The sequence below is a fragment of the Cygnus atratus genome, chromosome 2, assembly GCF_013377495.2.
Source record: "Cygnus atratus isolate AKBS03 ecotype Queensland, Australia chromosome 2, CAtr_DNAZoo_HiC_assembly, whole genome shotgun sequence".
Classification (NCBI taxonomy): Eukaryota; Metazoa; Chordata; class Aves; order Anseriformes; family Anatidae; genus Cygnus; species Cygnus atratus.
The window spans coordinates 71,847,023-71,872,897 of NC_066363.1; the positions used below are offsets into that span (position 1 = coordinate 71,847,023).

Genomic DNA, 25,875 nt, shown 5'->3' on the forward strand with positions numbered 1-25,875 from the left:
ACACTCTGCTTAAAATGTTTAAATTTGGATTTAACCAACATTAGGTCTTAGTTTGTACTGAATTTGTGAAATGTTGATAATGGCTTTACAAACCTGTGGCCCCAAGGATTACAGCCATGGCAGATTTTAGGTAATTTGCTCTTTCCAATATTTCATGTTTTTAAAAATGTTTTTCAGAAACATTTGAGTATGATCGTGTACCTCTGCATTTGCACTGTATAGTGTAATCCCTTTGATTCAGACTGTCACAGGAGCTGCTGAATCTCCCCCTCCCCAGAAAAGGGGGGTGATGAGGGGTTGTTTCAGAGGGTAGCATAGACTATGGGTGTGGGAACTGTTTCAGATTTCGATTAAACTTGCTTCCATTCTGCATTACAGGCCTCTGCTTTTCTGACCTATACCATAAAGCATATGAATGGAAATTAGTGGAAAGCTTTTCCAGAATGGTTTTTGTAATTTAGCTAATGGAAAAAATGCTTCACGTATTGGCAGGTGACAGCTTTTCTTTTTCACTGTAGATAGTTATTGGGCTGGATTTATGACTGAATTTACTGAAAGCACTCTGGTATAAACAGTGTGAGAGAAGAGATGGATTGTTCATTCGTGACCATTGGAAGTTTAAATGTTAAATGTAATAGTATGTATGTTCCCTGCCTTTGATCTGTCTGTAATTTAATGTTTTGTCTGCCAGGGTTTGAAAGGTTTGTGTGCTGTTTGTGCTGGGAAGATCTAGGACTAGTACCCGGTGAACAGTTGCATGTATGAACTGTAATGTGCAGAATGAGATTAGAGAGTGCAGTTCTGGTGTCAGGGACTGCAGTGTAAATGATTGATGAAGCCTGCAGAGAAAGCTTCCTAAACGGCTGTGTCAAAGGAGTTTACAGCTATCAAAGCATTCTAATGCTTCTGAAATACATTTTAAAATTCTGATGTCAGCATAGAGTAACGTTGTTAACATCAGTATTTCAGCTCAAAATGTTATGATTGAAACAACAATGAAAGTATCTTCAGTGGAAAATGCATAACTCGATAACAGTAGACAAACTTACCAAGTTTTTTTTTAATTTGGAGGTTGGTTCCCAAATTTGCTTTTGTGCAGGACAATGGATTGCTCTGGATGCTGACCTATGAGGAGGTGCTTTTGGAACTGATGTATTAAAAATGATTATTTTGTGGGGAAAAAATATATATGGAGTAATTTTCCTTCATAACCAAATTGGTTAATTTTTCACCAATTAGAAAGTAACCGAATAAAAAAAAATCGCAGTTTTATTGTGACTGTTAGAATTCACACATTCAACCAATCCGATACATTCAAAGCTTTTATGACCATCTTTTTAATTGCTTGGGTAATGGCTCTTCATTGTACAAAGTGTCGCTATATTGTCAAATCTCACATCTGGTAGAAGATTTTATGTGCAACTGAGGAGTATTTCTGGTCTGGTGGCTGGACCAGAAGGCTGTTTCCAGTCTAAAATGCTGAATACAACCACCAAGTAATTCCAACGGTTTGTCACATACAATTATATTAATGATTTTAAAACCAATGAAAAGTCGAATTAGGTTGAGGACAAAAGGAAGAGAAATGTATTTAATTAAAGAACATTTATTAAATAGTGAAAGTATATTAAGCATGCAATTTAACAACAAAAAAAAATACCAAAGTTCATGTTTGCCTCTAGATACCTCTCTCTCTGTTGTTTGGATTAAGGTGTGGATTCTGTTTTTCTTCATACTGCACTTCATTGATATTACCTGTTTTTGTTTTTTTTTTTTGTATGTGTGGTAATACAAAAATCTACTAGATGTGATTTTAAGCTGTTAAATCTTCAACACTAAAGCAGATATTGAGTGTTGTAACTAAGAAGTCTGAAGATCTTTTCCGCTTCTCAGAATAACCTTCATGCAACAGGAAAAGGAGGACTGAGGGTGGAATACGAATTTCAATGTGTTTTTCATTATCAGCTACAGATCTCCATAGTTTCTGAAACTGCACCTAAAATACTGTTTAAGGTAGCTTAAAAATAACTCAAAAATCTCTGTCCTATATTTTCTGGTTTGTTTCTTTTTAATAGTTTGTTTAAGTTAAGATTTATTAGGTTGTGCACTTCTCAGAAGTGGAGACAATAAAAGCCAAAGAACTAGACTACAGAAGAACTGAGCAAGTATATATATACATATAATGCTTTGTTTATCTCTTCAATTCTCTCCCAGCCCCCGACTGTTTTCTGGTCAGAAAATTTCTTGAGCCCAGTATGGCTTGCTTATTTAGTAATTCTCTACTGGGTTTCTCTTCCAAATGCTCCTAGAGTAGCTCCTTGAATTCGTGTTCTTAGACACAACAGTATCCTTTATCAAGGAGTTACACAGGTCTGCTGCCTGCTGTGTAGATTCTCCCCACACCCCTTTTTTAAAAACAAAAAAACAAAAACCAAAACTTGTTTTCTGTCTGTTTTATTTCATCACAGGACCACAGAATAAGTTAGTTTGGAAGGAACGTCTGGAAGACATTTGGTCTGCATTCTTACTAAACGGTTACGTCAGGTCACTCCCTGTCATGCCCAGCTTAGTTCTGAATGTCTCTGAGGGCTGGAGATACTACAGCATGCTCTGGGCTGCCTGTTCCAGTGTTTGGCCACCTTCATTGTGAAGAATATTTTCTTCACAAAGAAGAATTTCCTATTCAAAACTTTTCATGCTGCAATTTTTGTTCTTTACCTCTTCTTTACTTGCTGTGCATCCTCCAAGAGGAGGAGGACTGCTCTGTCCCATAACCATACACTACGTGCTTAGCATGTAGATCATAGAACCATAGAATGGTTTGGGTTGGGAGAGACCTTGAAGATCATCATCTAGATCCCCATTAACCTTCTGTCCTCCAGAGTGAACAAGCCCAGCTCTCTCAGTCCCTCCTTCTACATCGCATGCTGACCTTCCATGGGCCCTCTGGACTCTTTACAGGATGTCAGCGTGTCTTGTTTTGGTAGCCTGGAACTGAACATAGTGTTCCACATGTGGTCTCACACATGGTAGAAAGAGGGGAAGAATCACTTCCCTTGTCCTGTTAATGACCCATAGTTAGTGCATGATTATGGACTCTGTATCCAGTCGTCACCGTGCCACTTCCTAACTTGCCTCTCTTTTGAGGCTGAAGAGTCATGTTTTAGTCATTCTTCATGCAGTAGCAGTTCCATGGCTGTGATCATCCTTGTTGCCCGTTTCTGAAAATTTTCCAGTTCTAGCGTATCCTTCTTGTGCAGTTCTAGTCACATCATCACTGCATTCAAAGTGGTGTGTTGTAGGGTCATGGATTTAGATAGTTTCGTAGCATTGCTCTATGGTATGCTGATGTGCCTTTGGTAATAATTTCTAACATCTGATTTTATTTTTTAAAACTGGTTCCAAATACTGAGTCAATATTTTCCAGGAACTACTACACTGTCACTATTTTGTCCCTTAGTGATAACAATCAGTTCAGAGCTTGTCGTTGTACAGTTGGATCTGGGATTGGGTTTTCCCCCCCACCTCCCCTGCCTCTGCAGAACCCCTGCAGAACTTCAGTGGTGGTCTCCTCTCTATGTTGAGAGTGGACCATTTCCTCTTATTGTCTGTTCCCTATCTTACAGCCAACTGTTCTTCCACATCAGAACTTCACTTCTTTTTTGGTTTCATAGCTTTCCTAAAAGCCTTAGGCGATGAGTTTTGCCTTTTGGAAATCCACGTGAAAGTTTTCCCTCATGCACAGGTCATTAAGGCCATCAAAGAACTCCAATACAGAGCTTTATTGTACAGTCTGTGCTGCCTCTCCCCAGTAGATTATACTTCTCCAGGTGTCCACTAGTTATGTTGTTTATTTTAATATTCTCTAATTAACATTAAAAGCCTTTAGTTCCCTGAATCACTTGAACTCCTGGTGTCATACATGATATACATAGCATGCACCTTTCTTTAATTCTGTTTCTGCTTGAAGCTTCATGCATGCTTTTGTGGACTTTCTCAGTGTTTACTAACCTCTGATATCTTTTATAGTTGTGGCTTAAGAGTAGAATAACTTCCCAATTAACAGCCAAAGAGTTTTTCTCCTTTTATGCACACCCTCTTAGCCTTTCAGCCTCCAAAAGGTGTCTACTCTGTTGTGGAGCATTGTTGAAACTACATTCCAAACTGTTTCTTTTATTTGGTTTGAGTATGTCATAATGTTAAGCAGAAAAATGTTAAAATTTGTCCTACATAATGTACCACACAGTTAACATCTGTGTCGCACCTTTTAAAGTACTTTACTTAGAAGTTTGTGTATCTGTTAGAGTGGTAGGCACTAACTGTCCTACTCCACCTTCATTCCCTGTTTTAAATACACAGCATTCACTTCAGTATTCCAGGTCTTGGGGTTCCGTACAGGTGTATTTTGGTTGTTGTAACTAACTAATAGCTAAAGGAAATGCAGGGAAATTCAGAGACATAATTGCTAGTCTGAGAGAACATCAATCACCGTTCAGAAATGCTTTTAGAGACTGCCCTCTGCTGTTCCTCTCAACCCTCAGCTTTGCTTCTTGCTTTTTTTTTTTCCTTTGTGAAGTAAAAGTATTTTTAAGTTTTATGTGTCAAATGCAGCATAGTATATCTTGTCCCAAATTATATTCTACAAGAAGAACTTTAGTCACTAAAGTCGTTTGGTACTGTATGAAGACTGTATGTTGCTTTTTCTTACTGTCTCCTTATTTTTACTTCTCACGTGATCTAATAAATTTGTGATTAACTTTCCTTATCTAAAAAAGGACAATTTATGGGAGAACATAATTAAAACACAAACCCTAACACATTGTTATCAGCAGGATTGTGGTGTTTAGAATGCTTGCGCTGCCTCTGCTGGCTTTTTAAAGTTACACTAATCTGGAAAAGAGAGCACTGGCTGGGAATGAAGAGATCTTCACTCCAGTATTCCCATTGTCCTGCTGCATGAGAGGGGTAAGATTGTATTGCCTCCTTGTGTCTTCTTGACCTGTTTTTTGTCTTTTCTGTTTGATTGAAGTCTTTACAGATTGAAGTCTTTACTGGCCTCATAATGTGTGTTTGCACAGTGCCAAGCGTAATAAGCAGGGTGCAATCTTGAACAGATTTCCCAGGTACTTTCCCAATATAAATAACAAAAACCATGAGAACTTGTAATTTACAAATCAAAGCTGTGGTTGATTTCTAAAACAAATCTTAAGAAAGTCTGTGCTTGCAAAAGCTTGTAAGCGGCCTTAAAATGAAATGCTTGGTTGTCTGAGGTTATGAGACTGCTTAGGGGATACATAATTATGCTGGATTGTAGTAGACAATGTTAGTTGATAGGATGAAGTGAAAACTTGGTTCTTTTAACAACATGTCTGCGTAGATATATATTTATGGGAAGAAATACATTAATATGCATAGCATGCTAAGCAAAATAGAAGTTTCCCAATTCAGACTTTTCAAAAATACTCATGTTACACTGGAATGTTTCTGTTGGGCAGCTGGAATTCATGTGACCTATTGGCCTTGTAAGTTAAAACTACCAGGTGGTACAAGATGAGAAAAAAAAAAAAGACAATGTTATGATGTGAATGTTGATGCTGCTTCTTATCCAGAAATGTTAGTATTTGGTAGTGTTTTTTTCTCGCCACTAGGTTATGCTGCTTCTTAATGCTGGTGAACTCGAAGTTCTAACAGTAGAATCCAATAGTGAAGTAATATATGGAAGAATCATGCTTATTATTCAATTTTAGTTTTTCCTATAATAGAGATGTTGGTCGGGATGCTCTGATAGCCCTGCAAGAGATACTCCATTTTGCATGGTTAATACGTGTGAGAGCAATAGTCAACATTCCTTTCTCAAATGCAGTGTTCTCTGAATCTGGGTTTTACAGAATTGAGCTAGTGTTAACGGTGTACATTTCAACATTTTGAGTTGTTGATGTGGCATTAGATGGTTGCTTGGATAATACAAACTGATCAACTTTAAGTCAGAAAGGAAGTATCTTTGATATAATTGTCTAGGACCTGAGACAAAGGAATTTCTGAAAGAAAATGCATGTTCACAGGCTCAGCAGCTATGGTCAAAGCCCATTAAGAAACCAGTTAAGACGAATGTTTTTGGCTCAGAAATCGTACTGTACAGCCTTCTCATAAAATATTTATGCAAAAATTTATAGGTGTTGTTCAACACTAAAATATGTTGCTGTTCTTGTCTGATTAATCATGGTGTGGAAGATTAATAACTTTAATTGATTTTCATGGTTCTAATTCTGGACCTAATTACATTAACCTCTTATATAGCATTAGCTGTTTGAATGTATGTGGGAGAGAGTCAATAATGACATTACAGGTTTAACTGCACTCTTTGGTCAACTCTGCCTGAGAGCAGGCCAAGCAGGCCAGGACCCTCTCTGACTCTGATAATTGTTAAGAATTTATGAAACAGGTAAGCTAATAAAAGGGGGAGTGTGATTAGTAAGGCAGAATCAAAATCACTGGGAATCAGCAAATTTGTACATTAGTGTCTTGGCTTTATTTGTAAGGAGAGTGACTGAAGCAAAAATATTAGTATTGTGGTAAAACCATACAATGTCTTAGACACTGGGAGAGGAAAGTAATTAGTTGAATTTGATCGTAATGTTGACTTTGTTCATGAACTGACTTTTTAGACATAAGCTATGTGTGTGAGCAGTTCTATGAAGATCAGATGTTTGACAGTGCTTGTTTAAAAACTGTAGTTCAGGAGATCAAGATTCTTATTAGGTGTTTGCTTGCAATGTGAGTTTAACTGGAATTAGTAACTCAGTAGTTTGAAAGAAGCGGGTGAAGTCCTGTCAACATACTGCAAATGCTTGTCTCTGCAGTCTCACCCACCTTGCAGCTGTGTGTGTTGAGGTAGTTGTGCCAACTGCACCATTGGTAGCTGCATTCCTCTGTCTGATGGAGTGAAATGCAGTGGGTTTCTATGGCTGGACACCATACAGGATTAGTTATAGTCAAGACAGTGCTGTCATATTTGCTTGGTACTCTTCCATATTTGCTTCACAGAGCTGTAAATGATGATTTGGGGTGTATGTGCTGTGAGAACTAGTCTGCACCCAAGAAATTCCCACTGTTCTGCCCGAGCTGCTGTAACGCAGGGCTTATGCCAGGATGACTTTCTGTTCTGTAGCCCGTTTGGCGTTTGTGCTGGTGCAAACCTGCATGTACCTGTTGTTACAGCTGTATGTCTCAGAAACACAGGGATTGAAACCTAGGTTTCTGATGCAACACTTTTTGGGTGAAGCAATTTCCTGTGCCTAACTTGTATAATTAAGTTTATTAAGGATTCTGGCACCCTTACAGATGGATGTATTTGTGTTATAAGGCTCAAGGAAAGTGCTTGTTAGACTGAAGCCTGAGGACATGGCCAGCTTTAAGGGCGTTAGGATAGGGGTGTGCTAATATGATGATGTACGACTGTATTTCCGTTGCAGCTCCTGCCTTATTCTGCCGATTACCTGGGCGGGTTCCTAGGCTTGACCGAGCAGCTTTTGCCCTGGAAGGGATCTGGCAGTCCATCTCTCCAGTGGGGTCGTGTGCCTTTTCTCACTGCGGCCGTATGTGACTGGGCAGTCGGCAGACATGGACAGCGATGTTTCTGCCCAAAGGGATTTTGTCAGGCCAGCCACGCAGTAACTGGCTCCTTTGTGGCAGTGCTGGGGACTGCGTGGGACTGGACCTAGTTTGTCCTAGACTCCTTTAGCTGGTTAATAGTCAGTAGTTTGTGATGTCTGATGCATTCAACCTGGAGCAACCAGGAATGTACCGTCAGGCCTCAGAAAATACAGGAACTTACTGGAGAGAAGAGGAGCCTTATGCAGTGTTTGCTTGTGCTCCACCACTGAGTTACCAAAACAGAAGCTAGAAAACTGAGGATACAGCTTGGCAGAGGAGAACTGCCCATACCCTTTTCCTTTATTCTTTCCTCAAGTAGTAGTCCTCTTTAAAAAAGTTAAGTGATCTTGTAACAGCCAAGATAGCTTTCTTTTGTTGTATGTCTTAGTTTTCTGAGGGCATGCACTAAAGGACAAAGTTTAACTGGACTTGACTTTGAACTCCAAGGTTTAAGGCAGAAGCACATGCTTAGTTCTTTAGAACCAAACATTAAGACAACATGGTGGAGCAGCTGCAATCCTATACCCTGTCCAGAAGTACAGCTCACCTCTTGTAAGTAGTGGTAGGCTTCTCCAATGTTTGTTGTGTTGGAAAAAAACTTTATTTCAATACAAAAATAAAAATGTAGTCTGATTTATGAGAAAAGCTCCTCTTCTTTGTGCAGATAAGCTCAACTGCTACTGTAACAGAAGAAATCATAAGCAGGCGAGAATTTCTGGCTTTAGTAAGAAATTTCTTGTGTTTTTGGGATGTCTTCACTGAACCAAAATAATTTCCAAGCCTGGGTTATCGCCTAAATGCATGTTTAAGTATTTTATAATTTCAGGAACATTGAAATTTCAAACCTAGGCTTATTTATTATGCGATATTGATTTTTATAAAAAAAATAACTTTTTATAACTATACATTCTTTTGAGTATTAACAATTACAAAATTTTTTATTTGCCTCCACAGCAGTAACTGAGATTTGTGTGGAAGATTGATGGAATTAGCATGAAGAGAAGCTCTTAGAGGTAGTGACTGCTGCTTCTGTGTATTGACTAAGAGTAACTACCCCTCCTAATGGTTGATGGCATCCACAGGTCAATTAGGAAGTAAATGAATTGGGACTGGAGAACTGGCTTTGCCTTCTCAAGGCTATAACCCTCAACAAGACTGTCACTTTATTTTTTTTTTAACCACCTATTAATTGTGATGTTGTTTGTGAACATGCTCAGAGAAGTCCCTGCCACAGCACTTGGACAAAACTAAACCCTCTTGCAACACTGGCTGAAATTTGTTTTTTGTGTTATTCCAGGGATGTCTTGCTAAAATCAGCTGAGTTCTTTCTAAATAACTTGTATATGGGAAAAATCAGAATTGTTAGTCACCAGTACTGTGTGTGTGCATAATATATACAATATTGTGTATGTACAGATAATATATACAGTATAATATGACTAACAATTCATATACAGGCACATACTGGAGTTACAGTTCTCTCATTTTCTTTTCTTCCTTAGGTAAGTTCCTCTTTGTTAGGGGAAGGGGGGCATGAAATACGGGGAAAAATTTAGTAATATCATTATTTACAAGCATGTCCCTGACAGAGTGACTGAAATTATTTGCCAGTTCAGGCAAATTTGAGGGTTTTTCATGGGATTTCTCATTTCCCTGTAGCATATAAAGGCTGTGTGCACTTATGAGGGCAGTGCTTGCTGCCTTAAGTACTGTAGATGGCTAGTTAAAAGCCAGCTACTTTACATCAGGGCTAAGCAAACAGCAAAAGTTTTACTTGCATATTGCTTGTAGAGTGGAATAGCTCAGCAATCTTTCCCTGGTGTTGTATTGGTGTAACTGACACGTATCATGTGATTAAGTGGGTAGTTTTGATCAGAGATGGAAACTTCGCCATCACAACACAAAGCACATGCACCTTTCCAAGCATAACCATTATGTGGAGTCAGCCCTGTTTTCCTGACTTGGCAGAATTAAGGGGTTTCTGTACATCCAACTCGGTATAAAGTGGAAACAAAACACATTACGTACATTTTCTTTATTGCTGGACATTTTTATTTTTTTTGAGTAAGTAGGCATAATTGCTTAAAGGCTGAGGTTTTTAATAACAGTAAGTACTTTGTCTTTTTTTTTTTCCGTGGACTAAAAGATACCTTTGATCAAAATTTTGCCTTATATTACACTTATTTCTGTACAAAAATAAAGTCAAAAATCAGCTTACTTTTAGCTGATATTCCCCAATGTATTTACAGGGTACTGTCAAGAAACTTCATCAGGCAACCAAGTAAAATATAGAACTCTATATTAAAGCAGTTGCATTGTATTCAGTCAATTCTGAATGGCTCTGACCTTTGCCAGTCAGTCTGGGTTGGAGAGTCCAGCCACAATTATAAGAGTGGTGTCTTTAAAAGAAAATTTTTAATATTAAAAACTTACGCTGACATTATGGAGTACTGGAACTGATAATTGTATTTCCGTATTAGAGCAGTCTATAAATATTCTCAGCTACATCTCTCTTTATAATACAGCAGATACAGAATGCAGACTTCTGTTACTTATAGGGTAATACATATTTGCAATAGTAAAATCAATGTATGAAAATTTTGGAATTTACTTGTTAATAAAACCGCTTATAAAGTAACCATACAATTGTAACCAACTATAACTCTGAACTATTAAAATGTACAGAAAGACTGTTTACACCATTGCACATACTTTTTCCCTTTGCTTTGAAAGACTTACGAAATACAGAATAAAATTAGTCAAATTTACTGACAGCTCAAATATGCATGTGCAATGTGCACATCCACAGAAGCAAGAAGAAGCAAAGTGTTGGCATCTGTCAGGAAGGCTGCCAGCAGCTCTCCAAAAAAATATACCTTACTCTTCTTCCCTCCCTCTTCCCACATATGTGCAGGCCAGTAGGTTAGTGCAGAATGGATGAATAAAACTTTGTTTTCAGTGTTCTGAAAGGACGAAAAGTTTTTCCTCCACTTTTATCATCAATTTTAGGTCAATGCAAGTTGGGTTTAATGTTGTAAGGCACTTATTACTGCTTGTATTGCAGTGGATCCAGTCTTAAGGCATTTGTTACATCAACTGAAGATGATAATGCTTTGGAAAGTTTTGAGTGAGCTAGCAGTTCCAGTATGTGATTATTTCAGCTGATTTTTCCCTCCCCACCCTCTGGTCTTTCTACAACAAGGTTGGAAGATATTTTCCTTGGAAATTCTGGTTCTTGGTTAGCTTGTCAACAGATGTGATCAGTGTCATCAGGTCATTTTGAGGCCAAGCAGCGATATGTTCTATTTAGAGTGCAGTAGAACTGGTTTTGTTTTCACCTGGAGCTGCCCTGGCTTCCATGACTACTCACTGATCGAGAGGTGCTGTAGCGTTTTTTCACAATCATACTGATGTATGCTTTCATCAGCTTTGCAATGTCAACCACCTGCCAAAAGAGAATAAAGAGCAGAAAGTCCTTAGTAAGGTAACAGTATGTGAATGAGTTCCTTTATACACTAGCAGTAAAAGAAACTGTTGAGCTTTCAGCACAAGTCTTTTGCTGTTATATAAAAATTCAGGACTTCTATCCATCTCATGATGTCTTCTCTTTAGCTTTACAGGGATCTGAAAAAAGAATCTGTTAACAGTCACAGCAGCTTCTTTAATTACCAAGTAGTCTGCCTATCAGAACAGGAAGGCCATAGTACTAACAAAATTCCTTCTTGCTCTTACCTCACTAGTCTCAAAAAGCAATTCCCTCTCATCCACCACGATCTTGTAGGTGTTGGCAAGCGGTGCTCCGAATGACAAGATATGTTCATACTGAAACACCTCCAAAGGCCTTCCTTCCCCACGCTTGTAGACAGAAACAGCATCAGCGCTGACTCCAAGCCACAACTCTTGTGGGAAACCTCCTTCTTTGCACTAGAGGAAAGAATGTAAATTAAAAGTAACGGTAACAGAGGAGCCACACCACGCTTACTGTTGAGATTCTTGCCTGTAGCTATTTTAAAATAAAAGTGTATTGCTTGTCCATCTTTGAACAACATTTTATGCTTCTCCTAAACACACATGCAACTTACAGTGTAGCATTCTGTCCCTCTGTATTTTATGGGTAAGTGGCGGATTTAAATGCCTACAGTGCATGCTAACTGGAGCATGCTTTTAATATACAACATTTTATTACATCAGCTGTCTGAGTATTTGTGATATAGCATTTATGGTTTCACCAGTCTGTAATGAGATCACCAGCTATACAGCACAACCTATATTTTGAGTGGTCAGGAGGTCTTACTCACCTCTACGTCAAACAGTGTTGACCCATATCCAGGCCATTCCTTAATCAAAGCCATATACTTTGCCATAGCCTGCTCCTGGTTCATCCTCTGCAGTTTTTTCCATTTGTCAATAATACTAGTCCTGGAAGCTGAGATTTCCTCTTTGACCCACATGTCTAACATCTGATCCTCCTCGACCTTTTGTTTGCTGACAGAGCCACTGCGAAAGCTCCTCCGCAATGTTCCTTCAAGAAAGCTGGCTCGTTTCTTCTCAGCCTTCTCTGCTGCAGTAAATGTTTTGGTAGACTGTGTAATTCGAGACTTCAACTTTTGCAAGGGATATACTTCCTCCATTTCTGGTATGGTGGTATGTGGAGTGTAATCTCCCTGAAGGTACTGGAGACGCAAAGCTGCAAGGACCTGGAGCGTTTCTTCAGGAGCAGGATAGTGTCCTCTAATCACTGCTTCGTGAGCCTAAAGAGAGGAAAAAGGTAACTTTTTATGTACAAACTAATATTTGAAAGAACAGAGAGAGAAATGGGAAACAGACTTAGTGCCAAGCAAACCCAGGATCTGAAATAAATGAACCATGAAATAAAACAAATGTGGTAAATCTCATGGCAAATTTGTTAAACTGGTTAAGACAGGGTTTACCAGAAGAACTGCAAAGCAATTGATGAACTTGCTTAAGGGGAATTTCTCTTACTAGTACAGCTCTTTGAGAATTCAATTATGTAAGGGCAACTGAACCACTGAAAGAAGAAAAATTAAAGGGGAGAAAATCAGGAACTAAACACTTGCTTGGGAGAAGTCATCTATGTTCGAGGGCATCGGGAAGAAATAGTTATCTACTTTTACTCAGTGCTATTAATAATCTGTCTGTGAAACTGATGTTTCCAGAATGATGAGCAAAACCCTAAGACAGCTTTGTAACAAACTGCACTGAGGGAAAACAGTAAATCTTAAAAGGGTCCCAGATAAAATTATTAAATTAATTAAAAAATGTAGGTTACAGAACTAAAACTTAAGACAGAAGGGATCTCTCTGAAGTTAGTTGCTGAAAAACATCCATGTCTGACACTGAAAGCAAGTTGAAAAAACAACAGAACTGATGAACCTCTTTCAGGTATTTTAATATTAATCGTAAGTATTGAGTGTGCCATGCTTTATAACTGAAATACTATTGGTCTTAGCAAGACATAAAATATTTGGCTGAACACCAGTCAGTACTGAATGCTACATGAAAATGATCTGCCATATAAACCAATAAAACAAATCTGATGCAGAGCTCTCATGGATTTTCTTATTACAGTTTAAATTTCATCCCAAAGTGGAGGCATTAACAGGCTGACTAAGCCCAACCAAGGCAAGCTTGTTGCCCAGATCCTTCAGCCAACAATGAGTGTTTCTAGATCGAGCTACAGCAGTAGGCTCTGCAAGGAGACTTCCGGTAGACTTGTGCTGTAACATGGTGCCTTAAAACCCAAACTGTGAAAAGGAAGAAATACTCCATTACAGTGAACGTGCTCCCAATCTTGTGGGAAGGGGAAAGGCTTCATCCATACAAAAATTCAAATATGTCAGCTCCTGATCACTTCATGCTTACCTGCCAACAGAACATCTGTGTAAACTTGTTTGCATGCCAAGACACTGAAATCTTTAAGTCTCTAGTACACACCTGAAAGAAGCTGTTCACTGGAAGACTTTTTAGCCATTTGCAGTATAGTAGAAAAGGAGGAGGTCTTTCCACAATAATATCTGTCATCAGCAGGTTTCAGAGTAATTGCAAGACTTCATATAATAGAAATCCAACTGCTGAGGCATTTAGTTTTCATTATAAATCATTTTTGCTTATTTTCTTTTACGTTTTGCAGTATGGCCTCACTCTTTGCTCAGCACCATGATTAAGTGGATTTTGGCTTACTGTACCTGTCTTATGGTTATGGCTGAGAGCAGACTGATTTGTTTTACTATGGTGCCTATGAAATACCAATCAGGTTTTGAAAAGCTGCTGGTTAGTTCTATACTGTTTTCAATATGGGTATCTCAGAATTTGCTTGCCAATTACACATTTTTACTTTATTTGTTGTACTTTCTTAAGAAAACAGTTTCATAAGAGCAAAATGAAATGCAGGTATTATCCTTTTTTTCTCCCCCGGATATAAATTATCTAGCATAGGTCCAGTTATCCAATTTTTTCACCACTATACATAAAGCAATTCACAGGTAATGCAGAAGCAAGAATAGTCATAACACTAGGTAAATCACATTTGGTTAATTTATGTCAGAATAAGCTTATTTTTATCACTGAACTGCCTTTATTTTTTTATTATTGTTATTTTTACATTTGCTGCTTGAGCAGTGCATTTAGTTAAACAGAAGCACAATCAAAACATTCCCCTTGTTGCCTAGATCTCGCTTTTTTCCTTCTCTTAAAAGTGCCTCAGAACAAAACCTTTTTCCTTACCTGCTCAAACATAAAGGCAAATTCCACGCTATCTTTTGGGACATGTTCCGTGTCCAGGAAGCAGTAGAGCTTGAAGTAGAACTTCCAGTGCATCTCCCCAGCTTCGGCAGTGGCAGCAAGCCTACAGGTGTGTGTGGAAAGGGAAAGAGAGATCAGACCTTCATAATTAAACTCCTTTCTAAATTGACACCTGAAAAACTTCAGCATGGCATTAGCTGAATTTTGCTTTCCTACACCTGGTATCAATCTGGTATTGTTGACAGCAGTTAGTTGTTTCAAGTATACCTGACTTATGTGATCTGGAGATACATATAAATATGTATTTAAAGCCCAAAACTAAATCAAGGACTTACAAATGTTGACTCAGTACTCAGTCAACTGTTTCTAACCCAGTTTCTCTTCACAATCTTTTATCTATGGTTCAGACAAGTGTTGATAAAAACAACATTATTAAGTTATCCTGTTACAAACTGTACTTGCACATTAGACATTCCTTTTTTTCCCCTCGTTATCATCATAGAATCATTAGGGTTGGAAAAGACCTCCAAGATCATCTGGTCCAACCATCCCCCTACTACCAATGTCACCCACTAAGACGTGTCCCTAAGCACTATGTCCAACCTTTCCTTGAACACCCCCAGGGACGGTGAATCCACCACCTCCCTGCGCAACACGTTCCAATGCCTGACTGCTCTTTCTGGGAAGAAATGTCTCCTCATTTCCAACCTGAATGTCCCCTAGCACAACTTGAGGCCATTCCCTCTAGTCCTATCACTAGTTACCTGCAAGAAGAGGCCGACCCCCAGCTCCCCACACCTTCCTTTCAGGTAGTTGTAGAGAGCAATAAGGTCTCCCCCGAGCCTCCTCTTCTCCAGACTAAACAATCCCAGCAGTATGTAGATAAAGGATGCTGATTGCCATGCATATAACATCAGAAATGTATTAATTGCTATTTATTAGATTTGGTGGGAGAGAAGGAGAGGTGCACTCACTTTTCAAACTTCGCCAAGACATCAGCCACAATGGTTCTGCTTTCAATTGCTTTATCAGTAGTTCCATTATATTCAAACAAAGCAAACATATTTCTGCTGTCCTCCATGGCCAAACCACGAATTAACTTTTCAACCACCTAATGAAAAACAGCACATGAAGAAACCATAGGATGGAAAAGTAGTACCACAGATGCAAGACAAATAAGTAGGAGAAATTCAAAACTAGGTTTTACATTAGGCTAAAAATGCTGCTAAGATATTCTCATCATCAGTATTAATTGTTGCCAAATTCCACTTTCATTTTTATCCTAAGTAAGGATGATTCCTTCAGAATATATATGTGCTATCACCTGCCCAGATATAAATAACCTTTGTATTTCACCAACTCGGCTAAAGTGTTCCAGCTTAGCAAACAATTTGGCCTCGTACACATCAGTATATACCTGAAGTTATTCCAATAATGCCTCTATTGAGTTGCTTAGTCTGTCCTGCATTTTTTCCTACAAGAGCACTATTGCTGGGTAATCCTCTGCCGAGTAAAGACAGTTGTAGTAGCCGGGATTTCTTCAGAACATCCTGGAGGGGTGGGGCAGAGAGACCTGTAAGCCTTCCTTGCCCTGACAGCAGCGACCGTGCCCTCCCACCTGGCAGAGACACTGCTGGTACTTCCAAGGGCTAACACCGCTACTGGCTGGAACTGCCACTACAGAGAAACACTGGTTCTGTGCCAAAGCTGTCTGTCACCACTTCTCACCTCTCCAGCTGTGGTGTGCGAGTTGATCGTAATCTTACAGGAGCCACCACCATGACAATACACTGTAGATGTCATTTCCTGTCTGCTGATCAGGGCTTCTATTTCATCCCGTGATGGCACAAACTCTCTGCATTTGGTTTTTTTCAGAGATTCATAAGTAAAAAGTGCATATTTCTCCATTTCAGTTCCTGGAAACTGGTCACGAACCCTGTAAGACAAATATTATTTAAGTTGCCAGTCTGCAAAACAGAAAGTTTATTTATATGAGAACCATTCTCTCCTGAAAGTGACAAAGTACTGCTGTATTCAGTACACTATTTAATTGGCACAGTCAAAGGTTTATCTACACTGTCAAGGAAAGTGTTCTAACACGATTTACTGTGCGGTAACTTATGTACACACATCATTTTGTTCTGCAAACCTAACAGAAAGCAAAAACGGAACCGCCTTTATAGCATTAACTACAGGAACATTGTAACAGCTCAGATTTGACAGCAGGATAACTGTAATAATCTTGTTGCAATCAACTCCCTTTTTTGTCAATAACGGTTGTTGAATAAAGACAAAACTACACTGAGGTACTACAGAAAAAAAACATTTTTGACAGCTCAGTTTTGCAGCAGTGGCACTTAGGATACTTGATTTCTATTCATGACATTCTTGAAGATTCTCTCAAACCTTACTGTTCAGTAGTTAGTACTACAAATATTCACCAACAACTTTAATGAACTCATTTATGATTATATATTACAATAATATTTATTTATAATGAATTTAATGAACTCTTAATTATTGAAAACCACTGAATTTCAGTAGCTTTTCGTACAGAGTGTTTCTGTAATATTTCCAATGACAAAATATCAGCTTCTTCAACCTAATAAGGTTTCATTTATAAGTGTATGAAAAATTAGAAATTCATCATCTACAAGGCATAAAAAAATTCCTGCAGGATTACAGCAATGCTTTAAGAAGACTGTGCAGCTATAGTGTTGAAACCAACCTGCAAACATTGTGTCAGATAGCTTTATTTTTTTTTAAACAGGGAGACTATTTTATGAACTGATTTAAATTAAAAGTGAATCAATATTGTTATTTTTTTTAAAAAATTCCAACATTTATGCATAGTGATTGATGTATTTCACAAATCTCACTTTGACAGGTATGTCTTCAAGGATTTTACAAACATTTATAAAATAATTACATTCAGCACAGTGATTTACAGAGTCCATGTTCTAGCACAAACATAGATGTGACTTTTAAATTACTGAGAACAGTTTGTAACTATTGGACTACTTTTCCTAAGGGGACACATTTTACGTTCTTCGGCTGAATCAGAGCAAGAGGAACTCCACATTCTGGTTAATGCTTAGCTTTCAAAAATGTTTTGTTTTCCTCAATAGTTGCTAGTGTTTTAAATTAGATTTGCAAATAAACATTTTTACCTCAAGTATATCTTTAAACACTGCAATGTTCTTTTATGTGTATAGTACCTCAAAAAACTAAGGTAAGCATGATGAATAATTTTTAGCAACTTGATTTGGACAGTTAGGAACAGGACCTATGCATACTTGCCACAAGTCATTTAAGCAACTTTTTTTTTTTTTTTAAGCAACAAAATTACAGAAAGCCCCCCACACCCCACACCTTTTGTCAACATTAGTAAATTATGATTATGCATTCAGTTTCATAGGGTTTTGCTTGATTCCTCGAATAAGAATCAAGATCAACTCAAACACTGTTTTCTTACAACTTTTTTTTTTCTTTTCAGATTTACTCTTTAGCATAACCAGTTCATTAAGTGAATGTATCTTCAAATCACACTATAAGATGTCTAAACACTGTTACATGTTGTGGGGAAAAAGACAGTGAGTGAAGAAACTTCTTGCTCTTGTAGTTGAAGGCTTCTCACCTTTTGAGATGAAACTTGAGATATTTGAGGATGCTACGACTTGGCAGAAATGTGCAACTCATGCAGGTGAGTATTTGCCAACTATAAAGGTTCCCCACGCTCCCAGGGTTAGGCACTTTATTGGTCTGCTTGATGAGCTGACAGTAGAGCTCATCTCGAAGAGGTCGTAAATCATGTCCTGTTTGTAGGATACCTTGAATTATAGGGATGGGATCAGACATAGACTCCAGCTGCTGTAAAGAATTAAATATCTTGATAGCTTCATCCTGCAGAGTTGTGTAACCTTTGTCTTTTAGCACTGCGAACAAAAAAACAGGGAGAACGGTGCTTAGACTGAGATACGAAAGAGAAAGCACTCAGACTTACCATAGGAATTGCCCAGTGATATATTTTATGGCCCTTATTATGCAAGATATTAGAACGGATCTTTTCCATTTCCAATGTATGATGCCAACTCATTTTATGAGCTATTCTGTTATTGAGATTTGTTCTGAATGTAATGAAATACCATTTTGAAATTTCTGACAATGTAGCTTAGAATGTGTATTTTGCTTGATCAGAGATTTTTGATGGAGAAGTTACTTTGATGGAGAAGGGATCCACGCTGCTGGCAGTATATCACTTTGTCACTGTCACAAGGAAGTGTAAAGCTAGTCAGATTTTAAGTGAGGTAAAGCATGACTGGATTATGGAAAGTGACAGGTTCATGACATCACTTTTGACTACAGCAGAAGTTCAATTAAACCCAAACAACATGAATAAAACAAAATCTCTGCCATGAAACTGCAACTTTCTTATGAAGTGCTGGAAAAGAAGGTGATTTGATTGATTTTCATACTACGAGTTTTTCAGCATGGACTAAGAACTTTCACAATATTCTTAAAAGCACCATGGTGCTTGGGTTCAAGGGATGAGAGATTGCTCCGGTGTATGAATCAGTTACGCCTACTAACCATCAAAGCATGAAGCAGTACAGGCATATCTTCCAAATACTACATTTCTAACCTAACATTCCTAACATTATACTATTAAAGAAAGTAACTAGAACTCAACTGCAAGTCATGGCAATAACCGAGCATCAGTCCATCTGTAGAGAGACATTTAGTATGGGAAGATTTTGGAAAGACTTCTACTTCAGAGGGAGCTAGCCTTTTCTGTCCATGCGGATTAGAGAGCAATCATGCTGCATTTGTGCATGGGACAACCAGCAAAAGTGACCAGCTCAAGATCAGAATTGTGGCTTGCCAATGGACAAGAGGAGGAATAAAAAGAGAAGGGAGAGGTTTCTCCTAGGATTTTATTTTTCCTTTTCATTCATGCAGCAGGATATCACGTGATTTATCAGGAAGCGTTACAAGAAATACCTTAGCTTTTAATCAACTGTTACCTCCCACCCTCCTCCCAGGGATGAAACTTCTGATCTGAGACAAATCTTGTTTAATACACAGCTGCAAAATAATATAAGCAAATCCATTTACAGGCATCAGATTCATAACCATCGATAACTGTGACCCGTTCATTTAAAACAGACTTCTAAGTTAGTGATTGAACAAATAATATTAAAAGACACGATTACACCTGCTTCAGGCATAAATGAACCATTACTTTTTCAAAGCATGCCCATTCACAACTTGTTTCATGTAAATAATACTTCCCACCACAACTGATGAACCTTACACTTGTGAATTGAAGTTGTGCAGCTGCAGCTCCCCTCATGGGGTATGAAAAAGCAATAATTTGAGAAGGAGTGTATGATTCAAGGAGACTGAATGAATTGGGTTTTGTTCCTGATTTCAGTGCCAGGCTTTTAAAACTCTGTCTTCTTAGCTGTTTTGGTAACAAATTTGTCTTAAAGCAGCAATAGCAATTTTCCTTTCTGTAACACTCCTGTAGGAGCACCACAAACACATGGTTTTATGCTAGGTAAACTGCTGTTCTCTACCTTCTGCAAGAGAACAGGGAAACGTCTTTATTTGCATTACAAGAATAATTTTTTCACTATACCCATGGACTGAAAACTCCCATCCCACAGTTTAGTCTTTCATACAGAAAAGTGTTTCTATGCCTGAAAAACTTACAGTTTAGATTAATGTCCCCATATGGCAGCGGCAATAATGGCGAGTGCAACGGATGATGAGTGTAACGGAGAATAGGGTTTCTCTTATAGATCTGCTCAACCACATCAGCATTCAGGCAGTTTTCCTATTGGGGTAAGAAAAAAAGCAGGATGTTGGGTTCAGCATTAACAGTGATACAATGCTTTGTGCCTTTAGGTTGGCTATGAAAAGATCAGTCATCAGTGTTACTATCTGGTGCTAAATCCACTTGCAGGTACTGTGGCTTCCATGGTTTTCTGCAGGCTATGAATGCTTACTGCCTGCTAACCTCAGTAATTGCATAAGCTTACTTTATCTGTGCAGTAAAAAAAACTAACCATAGTAGTGCTGCAGGAGACACAAGTGAAGTTTCATGAGGTTTTCTGGAAGTGTGTTTTCATTTTACGATTGTTTTATTCCAGTATTTCATGGCTGAAATTATATCAAGACATCGTTCTTTAAGTTTTATTTAGAACTATTTCTCCAGCATACCTAATTGGCCTTTTCAGTTGTAATCTGCTGGAACTATCATCAGCAAAACAGTCCAGAAAAATAGCTGCTGTAAACCTGATGCACCCACTCTGATGTCTAAATACTGTTCTTTCTTAGCTCAAGTCTGACAAATGTGTGATCACTGTCTTCTGTCAATCCTGAACTTCCACATATTTCTACTGCTCTGAAGAAAGGCTCTCAACAGCTTTTGTAGTTTTGAAATTTAGGATCTGATAATTTTTCTCCATGATGGAGGCTTCCACTAAGAAAAAAGGTTAGTAGTTCTCCCCCTTGCCTTTTTTGTATCTTTTGGGAATCATCGTCCCCTCTCCTGAAAGCAGATTAACAAAAATCTCTAGAAAGACCTTCTTTGGGTATGCATGCAATGTCCCCAGCAGGATCATAAAGCAGTAAACATTCACCGAGCATGCTTCTTGTCATGCAGAGAGACATGCTTAACCCACGCTATCATAAATCAAGAAATGCAACACATTGTGGGGTGAGGGGAGAATTAAAAAAAAAAAAAAAAAATCACAGGAGCTGTCTAGTCCACATCCTGGCACGCTGCTCACTGCGAGCATAGCCAAACAGGTCTGCTAACTCATGAACTCACAGACTACAGCTCTACTGCCTGATACAGCAACGTCTGTCAAGTTGCCCAAAACAGTACAGCTTATTACTGTTTTAGAGAAAAAAGTTATCCCTCTTCCCCTCCAATTTGCACTTCATACTTTGGTCTTATATTGTTTAAATAGAAATTCCTTTAGCAGGTGAGTGAATACATCAGATTCTACAACTTCAGTCCATGTCACTGCATAACTAAAATTCATGTTTTCTGCTTTATTACTACGTACTGCAAAGGCAACATAAAAAAAAGACTGATTTCAAATATTTATTTAAACAACTCTTCTTTCCCAGTTCTGCCTGTTTGTTCCTACCTTAATATCCTGAATAAGTTGCTGAGTTGGGGTATCAATTGGCGCTTTTGTGTCAATCACATTCTGGATGGCACTTGACCAGCGGGTCGCTTCATTAAGCAATTTTGTATAGAGACGGTAGCAATGTTTGCGTCCATACACAGTTACATTCCAATAGCCTAGCACAACAATAAAAATTGTTAACCATGGAAGCAGCAACTATAAATATACCACCACTTGTCTCTGAAAACAGATAGTCCCATGAGACCCCAAATGCTGAATTCTGGATTGTGCTGGCAGTTTTTCAGGGACTAAGAAGTTGTACTGGCAATTCAGTAACATAATCTGGACAGTATGGTTTTAAAGGAGTTTCTCTCCATTAAAAAAGCATAAGAATAATCTTAGAATGCAGCCACCACCATGCTGCCTTCCATTTCATCCAGTAATCTTAGTAAAAGCGATCAGAGAACATCACTGTGGAATACTGTGAGCAATACGTGACTTGCAGGCCCTGCTTCTCCAGTCCTGTCTGTAGAAGGAAAATCTAAGTCTTGTTTTGTATATGAGTCTTTCATCACCTATGGCACACATACTAGCAGGTATAAAGCATGAGCTGCTACTTCTTTTTAAAAAATGTCATTAATTTCACACAAATGAAGTGGCAAAGATGACAGAAGAGCATTTCAATTCAAATTCTCTTTCTGCATCATTGTATAGGCTTTTTATGAAGCAGATTCAACTAAATAAATTCTATTTCATCTCTCACTAGCAAAAGCCTCTTTGAAGTGTCAGTGACCCCAGAGAGATTACATAGGGCTGTCAATGCTTCTCATTTGCAAACAGCCATGTCTGAGCTGAAAACCAGCATGGAAACGTGCTCTGGAGCTGACTCAGATGTAGTACGTAGGTTAGCACTGAGTGGACTTTTACTCTAGATCTCCTTATATTTGCTCCACGAATGTTTGCCCTCACAATTGCTACCCATGTGTCTTTAATATGAAAGCATACGTGTTCAAACTAATTTAGCAGCAGTGTCAGTCAGTAACTTGTATGCTGGTGAGAACAATTTTTACTGTTGTGTACATTATTACCTGTCTTCTGCCCAGTAAGTCCATGTAAAATACCTCAGTGACTTAGGGACCTGATTTGGTTATCAAACTGCAACTCTAATAATCTATTTAAAATATTCTTACGCAGTGTTTGTTGCATTACTAGGTAGGTAGGCCAGAAGGTAACTGAAAGGAGACTTGAACCCAGAGCAGATAATTACCTGTCTCTTTGAAGATTTTTTCATCAGGAGGGACCACTGAACAGAGGCTGTTTAGGACCAGTGTACCCAATTTCAAAGCATTTTTCTCAGAACTCTTGTAATAGTCCAAAGAATTGTGTGTCAAAACAAACCAACGCTTCTTGAGTTTTAACGAAGACATCTTTGGGTTGTTTTTTACTTCCTTATGTAGCCATCCTATTAAAGACACAATTTGAATCACACTTTTTTTTTTTATAGAGTTGGACAAAATTAAGTTGCTACAAGTTAGTTGCATACTTTTAACAACAAAAACACAATGTAAGTTGTTTAGCTCACATATTAAGCAACTTTGAGTAAAATTTTCAAGCAATGAAATGATGAAAATACCATATAAAATCTACATGAAAACTTTTCAACTTTGGTGTTTACATAGAGAAATTCTTTTGTCAACTTACAAAGCTGCTTTTGTCCACATTAGTGTCTTTTTATTTGGCACAATTGAAAACAAAATCAGAATTACACCAGCAGTTTATTAACTCCATCTACATATTATCTGTAGAATTGATTGTCGTATAACGAAATGTTGTCTTTTCAGTTATATAAGCAATCCATAGTCTATCTCTTTTAAACCAGAAATTAGATTCTATCCACTATTTAAAGCCCTGACAACTTAGCAACAATGCAGGCTTATGTACATGCAGGTAATATGGGGGAAGATTACCCTGGAGTTATCTGCCTCTGCTCCCTCCGCATAATCTCTAACCAGTACCCCTTTCTTCTGATTTACTGCAGGTTATTTTGCACTGCAGGTTGTAAGAGAACTTATTTTCAAGTACGGGCACTTATAAAGCAGCAGGGATTATCCAAGGTTCAGGCTGTCTATGAAAAAATATGGTATTTCATTAAATGGGCTGTCTGAGATTTATGATTTTAGATTTTCATTCCTTTCTGTTTATAAATGCCTGACGTTTGTCAAAAATTAGGAGAAATTTCTTCTCAGAAGAAGTAGTCAGGTATTGGAACGGGTTGCCTAGGGAGGTGGTGGAGTCACCGTCCCTGGGGGTGTTTAAGGAAAGGTTGGACCTGCCACTTAGGGATGTGGTCTAGTGGGTGAAATTAATGGTAGGGGGATGGTTGGGCCAGATGATCTTGGAGGTCCTTCCCAACTGTAATTAATCTATGAGAGTGTGATATCTGTGAGTGTGATAATTTCAGCTGTATTCATTTGTGAGTAAACTATACTGTACAAAGATGAGGCTCCAACACTGCCATGCTATGCTAGCATATTACACAGATTGTATTGGGGAACAATCTCTTTTGAGGTTAATGGATCTTGTTTACTTTATTCGACTTGGTTCTTACCCCTCACAATGAATTCTTGTCCTTCCACTCTAGTGTCCCCCTTTGACCTCTGCAGCAGGGTTATCCAGTGATGCATCTCTTCAGGAGTGTCAGCATTACAATGAAGAACACGATTAGCAGTGATGATCACAAAGGAATTGGGTCTATGAAAATAAAAATTGAAAAAGCCTTTACAGTCAACATACTGTTTAACTCATTCATCATAAGCATAAACACCATCCATTGTTTGCATTTTTGTATTCAGATAAATATTGTCCACCTCTACAGCATTTATTTCAACACCACTAGATCTAAAAAATATTAAGCATTTATAAAGACACAACTGTGTTGGATTCACACTGAAATGGTCGGGCTCTGAATAGTGGAAGGGTTCAATTTAAATTGCAACTTCTCCTATTCTCAAAATAAATCTATCATGAGAAAAAACTCAAATCTTTAATCAGCTCTCGATCTTAATCAGAACTTTATTTCAGGGCTGGATCTATTTAGAGTGTCTGCTTCAGTAGTTACATTAGCTAAAACCAACAACAATTTACAATGGTCTGTAGTGAAGCAGCATGTGAACACAGATTCTTTTATTTTTAATGCAGTGAATCCCAATTTGCAGACAGTACAATCTATTTATAATGAGAGTCTGGCTTTTATCCAATCCTACACCAGGATTCACTGAAGCATAAAGAACTAGCCCAAGTGAACTGTGCTGATGGCTCTCTGGATTAGAGGTGTAGGTTTTTCAGCCTACAAACACTTGTTTTAACCCTTTACCATTAATTCTTTTCATCCTTCAACACACAGAATCACAGACTGGTTGAGATTGGAAGGGACCTCTGTAGGCCATCTGGTCCAACCCAGCTGCTCAAGCAGGGACACCTAGAGGAGGTTACCCAGGACTATGTCCACCCACTTGCTAAGACCTGTATCAGGTGTAGAAAACGGGAATGATGCAGTCTGGGCTACCCCATGCATGAGAAGGGCATAGGCTTTTGTTCTATGGTTCTAGCAAGAAGGTAATTGGGTAGAATTTAGAACCAATTAAAATTGTTTATGGGGATAGTTCACCCAAATATGACCCAATATGTCCAAAGTGAGCGTGTGTTGTTTAAAGCTTGATGGAGGTCAGCATAAAGAAAAATTAATAAAAATGATTAGGAGATAAACCTATAATACTTGGTGAAGGGAGGTTACAGTAAGTCAAGTAACATGAGAAGTGTGCAAGTAAGTTTAATTATGCAAATACAGAAAAACAGAAGAAGGAACATCTTCTGAATACCTTCTATAAAGTGGGAGAAAAAGTGTTATCTACATACAGGTAGTGCTTGCTCACCAGTGTGACAGAAGTGGGTGAGGAGTGATCAGGACTCGTTGTTTTGCTCATACCCACTTTGGTGCTGAAGTGCTAAATTATTCAGGAATAGTGGTAGATGAGGAAACAGAGATGTGAACTGAACAGCAGAATTTTGTTGACCACTTTTTAAAATACGTGAAGAGGAGGCAGCTTGAGACTGAGCTATGTGAAGCACATTGTAGAAAGCTGTATAATGTGATATGCAGGAGAGAAGCTATAGATAAGCAGTAGCAAGAGAACTGAAAAAGGACAGAGCTAAGGTATAAACTAAAGTAGATCAAGCTATCAAGCAAGAGGTTTTGATGACCAACACTAGCCAACTTTCCAGGCTCCCCTTCTCCCCAGTTTACGGAAACAGCAGA

At 38.3% G+C, this 25,875-nt stretch overlaps 1 protein-coding gene and 1 long non-coding RNA gene across 3 annotated transcripts in view; one reads left to right on the plus strand and one right to left on the minus strand.

Moving 5' to 3' along the window:
* Positions 1–143: 143 nt before the first annotated feature.
* Positions 144–9,530, plus strand: LOC118254754 (uncharacterized). Of its 2 annotated transcripts, none has more exons than XR_004780756.2 (3): positions 144–492; positions 4,833–4,965; positions 8,608–9,530. It is a non-coding gene; the product is annotated as an uncharacterized LOC118254754 (long non-coding RNA). The 2 variants fall into 2 exon arrangements; XR_004780757.2 differs by lacking the exon at positions 144–492 and adding an exon at positions 1,873–2,013.
* Positions 9,531–9,681: 151 nt separating this feature from the next.
* The window catches only part of MYO10 (myosin X), a 164,057-nt gene continuing 147,863 nt past the window's right edge, over positions 9,682–25,875 (minus strand). Inside the window, exons 31-41 of the mRNA XM_035560318.2 lie at positions 24,169–24,311; positions 22,828–23,022; positions 21,579–21,736; positions 20,131–20,254; positions 18,053–18,350; positions 16,144–16,351; positions 15,390–15,526; positions 14,398–14,518; positions 11,952–12,404; positions 11,386–11,577; positions 9,682–11,098 (exon numbers count right to left, since the gene is read on the minus strand). Of these exons, the coding sequence (XP_035416211.1) occupies positions 10,988–11,098; positions 11,386–11,577; positions 11,952–12,404; positions 14,398–14,518; positions 15,390–15,526; positions 16,144–16,351; positions 18,053–18,350; positions 20,131–20,254; positions 21,579–21,736; positions 22,828–23,022; positions 24,169–24,311 (2,140 nt within the window). The 3' untranslated portion in view covers positions 9,682–10,987. The remainder of the gene's footprint in view (positions 11,099–11,385; positions 11,578–11,951; positions 12,405–14,397; positions 14,519–15,389; positions 15,527–16,143; positions 16,352–18,052; positions 18,351–20,130; positions 20,255–21,578; positions 21,737–22,827; positions 23,023–24,168; positions 24,312–25,875) is intronic.